Source organism: Anomaloglossus baeobatrachus, chromosome 4, assembly GCF_048569485.1.
Source record: "Anomaloglossus baeobatrachus isolate aAnoBae1 chromosome 4, aAnoBae1.hap1, whole genome shotgun sequence".
NCBI lineage: Eukaryota > Metazoa > Chordata > Amphibia > Anura > Aromobatidae > Anomaloglossus > Anomaloglossus baeobatrachus.
This window is the reverse complement of record NC_134356.1, coordinates 676762781-676775679: the sequence shown is the minus strand read 5'-3', so window position 1 is coordinate 676775679 and position 12899 is coordinate 676762781. Positions and strand designations below refer to the sequence as shown.

The window sequence follows — 12899 nt, the reverse complement described above, 5'->3', positions numbered from 1 at the left end:
GGACTTCTCCTGGATCATCAGCCCAGCTCCCCTCCCCTCCACCTGGGTCTGAGGCCATGGCCTCCGCCCTGCTGAGAGCTCACAAACACACATCTATCCTCTCCTATGTACAAGAATATAGCTACTATAATACTGCCCCTATGTACAAGAATATAACTACTATAATACTGCCCCTATGTACAAGAATATAGCTACTATAATACTGCCCCTATGTACAAGAATACAACTACTATAATACTGCTCCTATGTACAAGAATATAACTACTATAATACTGCCCCTATGTACAAGAATATAACTACTATAATACTGCTCCTATGTGCAAGAATATAACTACTATAATCCTGCCCCTATGTACAAGAATATAACTACTATAATACTTCCCCTATGTACAAGAATATAACTACTATAATACTGCCCCTATGTACAAGAATATAACTACTATAATACTGCTCCTATGTACAAGAATATAACTACTATAATACTTCCCCTATGTACAAGAATATAACTACTATAATACTGCTCCTATATACAAGAATATAACTACTATAATACTGCCCCTATGTACAAGAATATAACTACTATAATACTGCTCCTATATACAAGAATATAACTACTATAATACTGCCCCTATGTACAAGAATATAACTACTATAATACTTCCCCTATGTACAAGAATATAACTACTATAATACTGCTCCTATATACAAGAATATAACTACTATAATACTGCCCCTATGTACAAGAATATAACTACTATAATACTGCCCCTATGTACAAGAATATAACTACTATAATACTGCCCCTATGTACAAGAATATAACTACTATAATACTGCTCCTATGTGCAAGAATATAACTACTATAATACTGCCCCTATATACAAGAATATAACTACTATAATACTGCCCCTATTTACAAGAAAATAACTACTATAATACTGCCCCCTATGTACAAGAATATAACTACTATAATACTGCCCCCTATGTACAAGAATATAACTACTATAATACTGCCCCTATTTACAAGAAAATAACTACTATAATACTTCCCCTATGTACAAGAATATAACTACTATAATACTGCCCCTATGTACAAGAATATAACTACTATAATACTGCCCCCTATGTACAAGAATATAACTACTATAATACTGCCCCTATGTACAAGAATATAACTACTATAATACTGCCCCTATGTACAAGAATATAACTACTATAATACTGCACATTTAGTTACAGTTATTGTGAGCCAGTTTGCTGGATCTGGTTCTGCAGCCACATCATTATTCTTTGGGGTTTGGACAGGAGTGTTATGAACCACCCTCTACCACTTGGCATCTGCAGCTCTTCTATTGTTTAGATGGTGTGATGTCACGTTTGCGTCCTTAGGCCGGTTAATAAATAGTAGAGGCGCGCATGCCGAGGGGCGAGACGGATCTCCGGGTTCTTATCTGATAGTCACAGATTACGGATGTGACCGCTGGACCAATTTAGAGGGATTCTACATTTCACATTATCTACACGTAGGAACACATAAACTGCGGAGCAGCTCTGGTAAGGTGGTGAGTCCATTTCAAGGAAGAGGCCGATACATAGGACATATCCAGGTGAATCGCAGCCAGGTAAAAAATCACTGCTTCCTTATATCAGGGCTTAGCTATGTAATAGGTAAAAGTCAATAAATGTTAGAGGTTGTGAAGTGTTTATAGCAGAGCTCTTTGTATTACACAGGACTCTTCATCCTTGAACATGCAGCAGCGCTGGCTCGTGATCTGGTGTATTGTATGTCTGGCCGGGGTAAGTACTTGGGGACACTATCCTACTTCTAAATCATTATAGGAACCAGAGTCTTACCTTTTACCTTCTATTTTACTTTTTGATTTGTATTTGTCTTTTTGCAAATAATGTTTTAGCAATGTGAATAACAAGACTTCCGGTATATTGTATTGATTACACAGCACAACAATGATTTTGCTACTGAGGGTAAAACATGTTTTCTTTACTAATTTGAACATGCTGATTCCAAATATGAACTCAGAATTTGCACAGCACGTCCAGATTTTGAGTTATACTTAGAAAAGGCCATACGCCTATTCAGGCATTGTTGAAGCCATTGCACATGCGGTTGGAATGAAAGAGACCTATGCTTCTATGCAGATCATTCTGAAATTGATTAAATATTCAGAACATCAATGGAACATTTGTGCTGACCTCAAAGTTGTTGCACTAGTCCTTGGTTTGCAGTTAGGTTACACTAAGCATATGTGCTTTCTGTGCCTATGGAACAGTCGAGATGACAACAACCATTATAAAATTAAACGGTGGCCCAATAGAGATGAACATAAGATTGGTAAGCACAATGTTCAACACGAATCACTTGTCGATCCACTTAAAGTTTATCTTCCACCTCTTCACATTAAACTAGGACTAATGAAAAATTTTGTAGTAGCAATGGATCGTCAAGGGAATGGATTTAAGTATCTGAAGGAAAAGTTTAGTGCATTGAAAACTGAGGCCAAACTCAAAGCAGGAATCTTTATTGGTCTTGAAATCCACCAACTAATCCATGATGAAATCTTCAAGAAAGAACTCACCCCACTTGAACTAACTGCATGGGATGCATTTATAGTAGTAGTTCAAAACTTCCTTGGAAACGAAAGAGCAGAAAACTATGCTGAACTAATAGACAATATGCTTCAAGCATACGAAATGCATGGTGCCCGAATGTCATTGAAAATGCATTTCCTACATTCACATCTTGACTTCTTTCCTCCAAATATGGGTAATGTCAGTGACGAACATGGTGAGAGATTCCACCAGGACATTTCTACTATGGAAAAAAGATACCCAGGTCGTTTTAACCCCAACATGATGGGCGATTACTGCTGGTTTTTGCAACGGGCCACTAGGACCACTCACAAGCGCAAAAGCAAGTGCCTGAAGAACTTTTAAAAGTACTCTGCTGAGTTCAAGGCGATTTCTTAAGCTACTATAAGTGATTTTTAAGTTTTTTGGTTTATTTACCTATACTTCTTTTTCAATAAAAATGATAATACATGTTGTGAAACTGTGGGACATAACGATTCTGTATCTTTATTAATTGCTTATTTTAATTTTCACAAATTGGAATAACTTAATATCCTGACGTGCTACAAAAAAACTAACTTCAGATTTGGATTCAGCGCATTCGATTTAGTATAGCGCACATGGTTTTTGCCAAGTAGCAGACAAAAAGTGTTTATTTGTTGTGCTGTGTTATGTGTCTTCATGGATCATATCCTGAAGGGGTAGGAATTCACTGGAGTTATTCCATTGGCAATGGACTCAGTGAAAAAGGCTGGAAAGACAATTGCAATAGGGTCTTATCCAGGCAAAATTGTATGAGAGGGATAAGAAAATTGGTCACCTGCACTCACAAATTGCTCACCTGCATTCACAAATTGCACACCTGAACTCACAACCACTGATATGTCCTGAAGGAGGCTGCTGCAGACCCACAATAGATAAAAGGAGAAGAAAAAAGAAAAATCAGCTCACCCAGATCTATGGAGACTCCAATGAGAGACAGGTGCAAGGATAGAGGCCGGCCACGCCAGGAATTCCACAAAAAGCAAAAACATCCAGCATCCACGTCCAGGTGAAATACAAAAGTTGTATCTTTATTCAGAATCCATTAAAAACATAGGGTGATGAACATTACATCCCCAACAAATATAGTCCATGACTCAGACTAAGAGCGAGGAGCTCGAAACGCGTACCATCTGTATGAGGGGTCCAAGAGGACTTTTATATTTGTTGGGGATGTAATGTTCATCACCCTATGTTTTTAATGGATTCTGAATAAAGATACAACTTTTATATTTCACCTGGACGTGGATGCTGTATATTTTTGCTTTTTCCACAATAGATAAGACAATTGTTCAGCTGCACTCACAACCACTGATATTGCATGAAGATGGCTGCTGGAGACCCACAATAGATAAGAAAATGCTCACCTGCACTCACAAATTATTCACCTGTACTCACAACCACTGATATATCCTGAAGAAGGTTGCTGCAGACCCACACTAGATAAGACAATTGCTTACCTGCACTCACAACCACTGATATGTCCTGAAGAAGGTTGCTGCAGACCCACATTAGATAAGAAAATTGCTCACCTGCACTCACAAATTGTTCATCTGCACTCACAACCACTGATATGGCCTGAAGCTGGCTGCTGCAGATCCACAATAGATAAGAAAATTGCTCACCTGCACTCACAATTTGTTCATCTGCACTCACAACCACTGATATGGCCTGAAGAAGGCTGCTGCAGATCCACAATAGATAAGAAAATTGCTCACCTGCACTCACAAATTGTTCACCTGCTCTCACAACCACTGATAGCACATGAAGAAGGCTGCTGCAGACCCACAATAGATAAGAAAATTGCTCACCTGCACTCACAAATTGCTCCCCTGCACGCACAACCACTGATATGTCCCAAAGAAGGTTGCTGCAGACCCACAATAGATAAGAAAATTGCTCACCTGCACTCACAACCACTGATAGCACATGAAGAAGGTTGCTGCAGATCCACAATAGATAAGAAAATTGCTCACCTGCACTCACAATTTGTTCACCTGCACTCATAACCACTGATTGGCCTGAAGAAGGCTGCTGCAGACCCATAATAGATAAGAAAATAGCTCACCTGCACTCACAATTTGTTCACCTGCACTCACAACCACTGATATGGCCTGAAGACGGCTGCTGCAGATCCACAATAGATAAGAAAATTGCTCACCTGCACTCACAATTTGTTCACCTGCACTCACAACCACTGCTATCGCATGAAGAAGGCTGCTGCAGACCCATAATAGATAAGAAAATTGTTCACCTGCACTCACAAATTGCTCACCTGCACTTACAAACACTGCTATCGCATGAAGACGGCTGCTGCAGATCCACAATAGATAAGAAAATTGCTCACCTGCACTCACAATTTGTTCACCTGCACTCACAACCACTGATATCGCATGAAGATGGCTGCTGGAGACCCACAATAGATAAGAAAATTGCTCACCTGCACTCCCAATTTGTTCACCTGCACTCACAACCACTGATATCGCATGAAGATGGCTGCTGGAGACCCACAATAGATAAGAAAATTGCTCACCTGCACTCTCAATGTGTTCACTTGCACTCATAACCACTGATATCGCATGAACACGGCTGCTGGAGACCCACAATAGATAAGAATATAGCTCACCTGCACTCACAATTTGTTCACCTGCACTCACAACCACTGATATGGCCTGAAGACGGCTGCTGCAGATCCACAATAGATAAGAAAATTGCTCACCTTGACACAGAAATTGCTCACCTGCTCTCACAACCACTGATATGACCTGAAGACAGCTGCTGCAGATCCACAATAGATAAGAAAATTGCTCACCTGTACTCACAAATTGTTCACCTGCAGTCACAACAACTGATATGGCCTGAAGGAGGCTGCTGCAGACCCATAATAGATAAGAAAATTGTTCACCTGCACTCACAAATTGCTCACCTGCACTCACAACCACTGATATTGCATGAAGAAGCCTGCTTCAGACCCACAATAGATAAGAAAATTGCTCACCTGAACTCACAAATACTCACCTGCACTTACAACCACTGATATTGCATGATGACGGCTTCTGGAGACCCACAATAGATAAGAAAATTGCTGACCTTCACTCACAAATTGCTCACCTGCACTCACAACCACTGATAGGCCTGAAGAAGGCTGCTGCAGACCCATAATAGATAAGAAAATAGCTCACCTGCACTCACAATTTGTTCACCTGCACTCACAACCACTGATGTGGCCTGAAGACAGCTGCTGCAGATCCACAATAGATAAGAAAATTGCTCACCTGTACTCACAAATTGTTCACCTGCACTCACAACCACTGTTATGTCCTGAAGAAGGCTGCTGTAGACACACAATAAATGGAAGCTGAATACTGAAGGAAAGAGTGGGTTAATTCCCGCGCTGTCAATAGAGAGAGTCATAGACGGATGGAGACAGATGCTCAATAGGATACAAACACATGAAAAAGTAAAAAAACAAAACAAAAAATGGAAATAAACTAAAATATGAGACATGACATACATTTAACATAGTCCGCTAATACAGAGACGAATTAAATTCTCTACATTTTCTTATTTTAATCGCATTTTGTAGCATTTATAACAATTCTGTTTATGCTTCTTACTCACTCTTTAGTTTATTTCCTTTTTGTTTTTCACTTTTTCATACGCTTTTGAAAAACTATTTATTACAGTTTTTTTCTGGACAAGCTTTATTCAGTCTGACAATTGATAAATCACGACACTCTAGTGGTACGCGGTTTTGCGCCTCCAATTTTAAACGTGATGTCAATTTAAATGTTCATGTGTTTTTTTTCACGCTATCTGTGGTTTGCCCTGGAGAAGAAGTTTTGTATAACTTCGAAACACGGCTAATTTTTAACACATTATTGGAAGTGGGTAAACCATCAGATGTTCGGGTTTGGCCGGACTTGACCCAAACTTGACCCTGGATGCAGAACCTCATATAAGTCTAAGGGACCCAAACTTAAGTGTTTTAAAATGCTATTAGTAAAGGCTAGGGGTCTGCAAAAGGAAGTACAATGGGGATTAAAAGAAGACAATTATACTTACTGAGTTTCTGTGCTGCTGTCACACTTCTTCTGGGTCCGCTCATTAAGTTTTATGAATATTCACTGCTTTACCAGCCCACCCTCTGTGACAGCATCTGCAATTGGTTGCAGTGAGACTGCCAGCGTCTGTGATTGGTTGCATTCAGACTGCTGGCGTTTGAGAGTGGTTGTAGTCAGACTGCCAGCGTCTGTGATTGGCTGTAGTCAGACTGCCGGCATCAGTGATTGGTTACAGCCAGACTGCTGCTATCTGTGATTGGTTGCAGTCAGACTGCTGGCGTTTGTGAGTGGTTGTAGTCAGGCTGCTGGCGTTTGTGAGTGGTTGTAGTCAGGCTGCTGGCGTTTGTGAGTGGCTGTAGTCAGACCGCCGGCGTCAGTGATTGGTTACAGCCAGACTGCTGCCATCTGTGATTGGTTGCAGTCAGACTGCTGGCGTTTGTGAGTGGTTGTAGTCAGACTGCCGGCGTCTGTGATTGGTTGTACTACAATTATACAAAAAGACTGACCCGCACATCCAAGGTGTGAACAGGTGCTAACTGAAAAACACATTATAACTACTAAACATATACAGCTGCACACTATAATGCTAACAATGAAAAAGTGAACTCTGGCATTGCACTACTGCTACAGGAATATTTGAAAAAAGAGATGTTTAGCTTATGTATTGGCCAATGCATGTGAGCCCGATCACCAACGGCAAGGTAATCTCTGTATATTGGGGACTTATTACCGAATTTTAGATACTAAGGTAGTATCTTCTAATCAAATACCGATATGATATTGGGAACCTAACCGGAAATGCCACTCTGTGGGTAAAAAACCTCCACGTCTGGGCAAAATGCCGCTATCTGGGTTAAAACCTCCATGTCTGAGCAGCTAGAGTCCTGCTATAAAAGGGAGCGAACACAGCCTGGTTATAGGGCAGAGTGCTCAATCAGAAAGTGATGCACTACAATTATACAAAAATACTGACCCGCACATCCAATAGGTGTGAACAGGTGCTAGCTGAAAAACACCTGCCCTATAACCAGGCTGTGATGCCAAACAAAGTCATAGAATCGCCTTTATTATATCACAGAGCACGGATTACTCCAATATTGTTTCTATTTTTAATAAGAATATTCCAATACTTTTCCAAGATGACAAGTTACAGAACATTCTAGGAGCAGACGTCAGACATTCAGCCCGCAGGGCCATGTCTGCTGGTAATCTTGTGACCCCCAGCCTTTCCTAAGATCTTAAATCGATCCAACTATCATGGAAATGTCAAATTCGGACAAAAAAAAAGAACAATTTATGTCGATATTTGTCATGTGTGGCCCCATTTGGTAATTGCGATAACACATGCACATATGATATTAAACAATATATTAATTGCAATACGACCTGCTTGGTATACCTGGCCTCCTGGGATAGCTGTAACTTATACTATGTAGGCCGTACAACCCGTTTTGCCGAACATATAGGGGATGCAATTCCGCAACTACTTGGAGTGAAAAGGTCTTTGTCAGGCACCACCACACCAGGGGGTTAATTCATCTTTCTCTGCAAGTGACTAGAGCACCTGGGGCGGGGGGGGTGACTGGATTTAGCTGCTGTATAAGAGGGAAGCATTTTGGATACTGAATTTGAGAACCCGACATCCAAAGGGTTTAAACTATAAGACGGATTTGTTCTATCTTTATTAATATCTGAGTCCTTTACTTGTGTTGTATGTGTATTTACCATGTTATAAATTAACTCTAATTATGCTTTCCCTAGTGTATGACGTAGGTTATAAGTTGGAAAGTTCACCTTCTAGTAAAAAAGTCCTTTCCATTTACAAGAGGCTATATAGAAGAAACAGAGAATAAAGAAAAGAGACAATGTTTTTGATAAAAAATCCTTATTTTTTGAGATTTGCTACTATATACAGTATATTTTTGTGAAACTCATGATTTTTTGTATTTATGTGTGTAGGTTTCTTTTTGGTTATTACCATATGATTTATATGATTAATCAATGGTGTTTAGAGCTCCACCCCGAGAGGTACAGGGATATAGAAATGTGTTGTGTTCCTATCTGATGTTGTCATGATTAAGAACAGTTTACCTGTTTGAAACGCATAGACGGACATCTGGTCTACTTTAATTCTTATCATGCCACACGGTCTTTTAATTGCCTTTTGTTTAGTGCTGGCTTCTGGGCACTGATTCGACCATGGAGGCCATTTCGAGACAGAATCCTACAAACTGTTCTAGTTGACACAGGGACTTGAGGTGACCAGGCCTGTTGGAGCTCTGCTGCAGTGAAAGAGGGGTTGGCTTTGGATTTCTAACCAATAAATGTTCCTCCTGAGCAGTTGTCTTGCGGGGTCTGCCGGACCTGGGCCTTGTCAAAAACATCTCCAGTCTCTTCAAATCTTTTTTTAATTCTTTGTACTTGACGCTGAGACACATTAAAGGTGCCAGCCACCTCTGCAGTGGATCTCGTCTTCAGCCTCTTGATAATCGAGGCTTTGGTCGCAGGGTGGATTTTTGGCATGTTGTCAGAGGTCAAGTTACTTTTCAACTAAAGGTCTGGGGTGCTGGGTTTCTTTTTATACACACCCACTAATTAACCGATCATTTAATAAGCACAGGTGAGGATGTAAACTAGGATTGGGTGCATTATATGACAAGGCGACAAAACTTTTGTCTTGCCAAAATCTGACCTTTCTGTGTTCATTAAATGATGAATATTTCATCTTTGCAGCAACTTTATTTTCATAACCTAAACCGAATTTGGAAGGGTTTCAGCTTTCAAAAAGAGTAATTTATAAAACCAATGGATGAATTTAAAGTCAGGTTATAAGCTTTTATTTACATAACATGGATAAGCGACAGAACTTCTGTCAGAGACTGTATAAATGTGTTGTGTTCATATCTGACGTTGTCATGATTAGGAACTTAAGTTTACTTGTTTGAAACGTGTAGACGGACATCTGGTCTACTTTATCATTTTTTTTATTCTTTTAATCAATTTTCAATAAAGCTATGATTTAACTATAAGAAGAGGATGCTGGATCTACTACTTTTGTTTGGCTCAAGTTTATACCTAGGTTTCCGGGCACCGCACCCATATTCAAGAGTCTGGTGAGCTGTTTGATTCTCCTATGTTCATTTTCCTTCCTACCCATCCGTGTGTTGTAATATTGTGTAAAATGAATTTATAAAAAAAGTTTTACAACTTACGTGTTCCCTATGTAAATGAGCAAAGGACTAGTCCCCAGGGTGTTGCTTCGCCCCTTCTAGTTTGCCCTCTTTCCATGGTATCACATCCCTGTGGGTGTGATACTATGGATTGACATGAGCGATGTCACACTCAGCTCCCGGAAATCCTGCGCATGCACGCTTCTCATTCACGCAGCCTTCTAAGCCAGGTGTACGCTTGTTGGCTTGACAAGCGCACTGTGCATGATCTAAAGGCTCCTGCGCTTCTGACCTTGTGCAGAGCGTGTCTAAAGCCGGCAAGCAGGCCTGGGATCCACCTAAACTCTCTGCTTACCTGGGGGATTATTCATTCAGCTGAGAAAGACAAAAGATTTCCCTCGGAGAAGGACTGCTGGAGGATTGTGACTGATCCTCAGGATATTTATCACATTACTGGACTATTTTACCCTCTGTGTGGTGGATTATTTGATGGACCTTCTGACTTGCATAGAATAAATATTCTATCATCATTCAATCATCTCTCGCTCTGTTGATTGTGTGGTGGAGGTGGAGGTTTTAACCCAGATAAATGCATTTTGCCCAAACATTGAGGTTTTTTACCCAGGGAGTGACATTTAAGTCAGGTTCTGTAACGCCTGCCTGGATCAACAGACTTAGGTGGGATGTAATGGACAGACTAGAGGAAAGCCACTCACTAAGCAGGACCCCCAGAACCCTGAAACCCTTTAACCCCTACACAGGGATTTGGAATTACACAGGGACCTGGAGATCACTACCTGTGGAAGGCTGCAGTCCAATGAGAGTAGTCGTCAGGCAGGGTCAAACCAGGAATAGCAGAACAGGGACAGAATCGGCAGGCAAGGACATAATCAGAAAACGTAGCAGAGGTCAAATCCGGATTGGGCAGCGAGGTACAAAAACAGGAGGCAGAAGGGTAGTCAGAAAACACGCAGAAGTCAGCACACAGGAATAACCAAACAGAATAGGGCGGACCAGGAGCCAGGAAATCAGAACTAATTCTGGCAGAGGTCAGCAGACAGGAGGGGAACTAAGGAGGGTGTGGTGTCTTCCCATTGGCTGTAGCTGAATGCTGGCAACTTCAGCTGGAAGACACACGCCACCCACAGTCAGCCAGTGGTACTGCAGATCCCAAGATAACCCAGCCCAATGGATGATCGGAGCCTGCACCCACCGGTACTGCTGGCATCGACTCCTCTCCCATCACCAGCACCATCCATGGCAGGAACACGGCGCCGCCTGGCGATCGGAGCAGAAGTCGCTGGAGCGGACTCCAGTGGTGACGTAACAGTACCCCCTCCTCCACGAGGGGCCTCCGGACTCTCAAAACCTGGCTTGCCAGGAAATTGGAGGTGAAACCGCTGGACCAGACCCTTAGCATGAATATCGCTCGCAGAGACCCATGGCCTCTCCTCAGGGCCATAACCCCTCCAATGCACCAAATACTGTACCGCTCCTCTGACAATATGGGATCAAGTATTCTCTGTACCTCATACTCCAAGTTACCTTCAACCAAAACAGGAGGAGGGGGGGGGCACTGACTGGGTGAATGGGGACACGATATAACTTGAGGAGGGACTTATGGAACACATTTGATATCTTAAAGAATGGGGGGAGTTGCAGGCGGAAAGCTGTGGGATTAATTACCTCGATTATCTCGTAAGGTTCAATAAATCTCGGACCCAGCTTAGCAGAAGGGACTTTTGAGTTTAATATTCCGTGTTGATAACCATACCTTGTCCCCAACTCCAAGGCTAGGGCCCTTGGAACGTCTCTTATTAGCAGAAGAGGCTTGACCAACCTTTGCCTTCTTCAAGTTCTCTGTCACTTCAGACCAGATAGCCTTCAATTTGTCCACAGTTGTGTCAGCCTCAGGAGTATCCACCACAGCGGAAGAAAAAGATCCAAAACGTGGATGCAACCCTAAATTGCAGAAAAAGGGGGTAGTCTTGATGGATTCCTGATACTGATTATTGATGGCGAACTCAGCTAGCGGCAGATATTCCACCCAGTCAGACTGACGGTCAGACACATGTTCAAGGGTTTGATTGGAACGTTCAGTCTGACCATTGGTCTCTGGGTGGTAGGCAGATGAAAAAGATAACTCTATACCAGGGGTGGGCAATTAATTTTCCCATGGGGCCGCATGAGAAGTTGGGATGGTTTTAGAGGGCCGGACTAATATAATTAACTCGGTTCTACTATATATATATATATATATATATATATACACACACACACACACATGCATATATACTGTTTGTGTATATAATATATATACACACATACACACAATGTATACATACATACACACACAATCCCCATATACTACATCACTACACCCACCACATACTACGCCTGTAATATACATCCCTATACACTACACCTGTAATAAACTACATCTCTATATACTATACCACTATATACTACATCACTACACCCCTATATACATACACCTGTAATATACTACATCACTATATACTACACCTGTAATAAACTGCACCACTACATCACTATATACTACACCTGTGCTTACATACATCACTACACCCCTATATACTACACTTGTATTATACTACACCACTACACCCCTATATACACCTGTATTATACTACACTCCTATATACTACACCTGTATTATACTACACTCCTATATACTACACCTGTATTATACTACAACACTACACCCCTATATACACCTGTATTATACTACACTCCTATACACACACCTGTATTATACTACACTCCTATATACTACACCTGTATTATACTACACCACTAAACCTCTATATACACCTGTATTATAGTACACCCCTATATACACCTGTATTATACTACACCCCTATATACACCTGTATTATACTACACCACTATATACACCTGTATTATACTACACCACTATATACACCTGTATTATACTACACTCCTATATACTACACCTGTATTATACTACACCACTATATACACCTGTATTATACTACACCCCTATATACACCTGT

The 12899-nt window shown here is 41.1% G+C and overlaps 1 protein-coding gene across 1 annotated transcript in view; it reads left to right on the top strand.

Moving 5' to 3' along the window:
- Positions 1-1553: 1553 nt before the first annotated feature.
- LOC142304380 (NXPE family member 3-like) overlaps positions 1554-12899 on the top strand; it is a 58350-nt gene continuing 47004 nt past the window's right edge. Inside the window, exons 1-2 of the mRNA XM_075346690.1 lie at positions 1554-1621; positions 1731-1796. Of these exons, the coding sequence (XP_075202805.1) occupies positions 1749-1796 (48 nt within the window). The 5' untranslated portion in view covers positions 1554-1621; positions 1731-1748. The remainder of the gene's footprint in view (positions 1622-1730; positions 1797-12899) is intronic.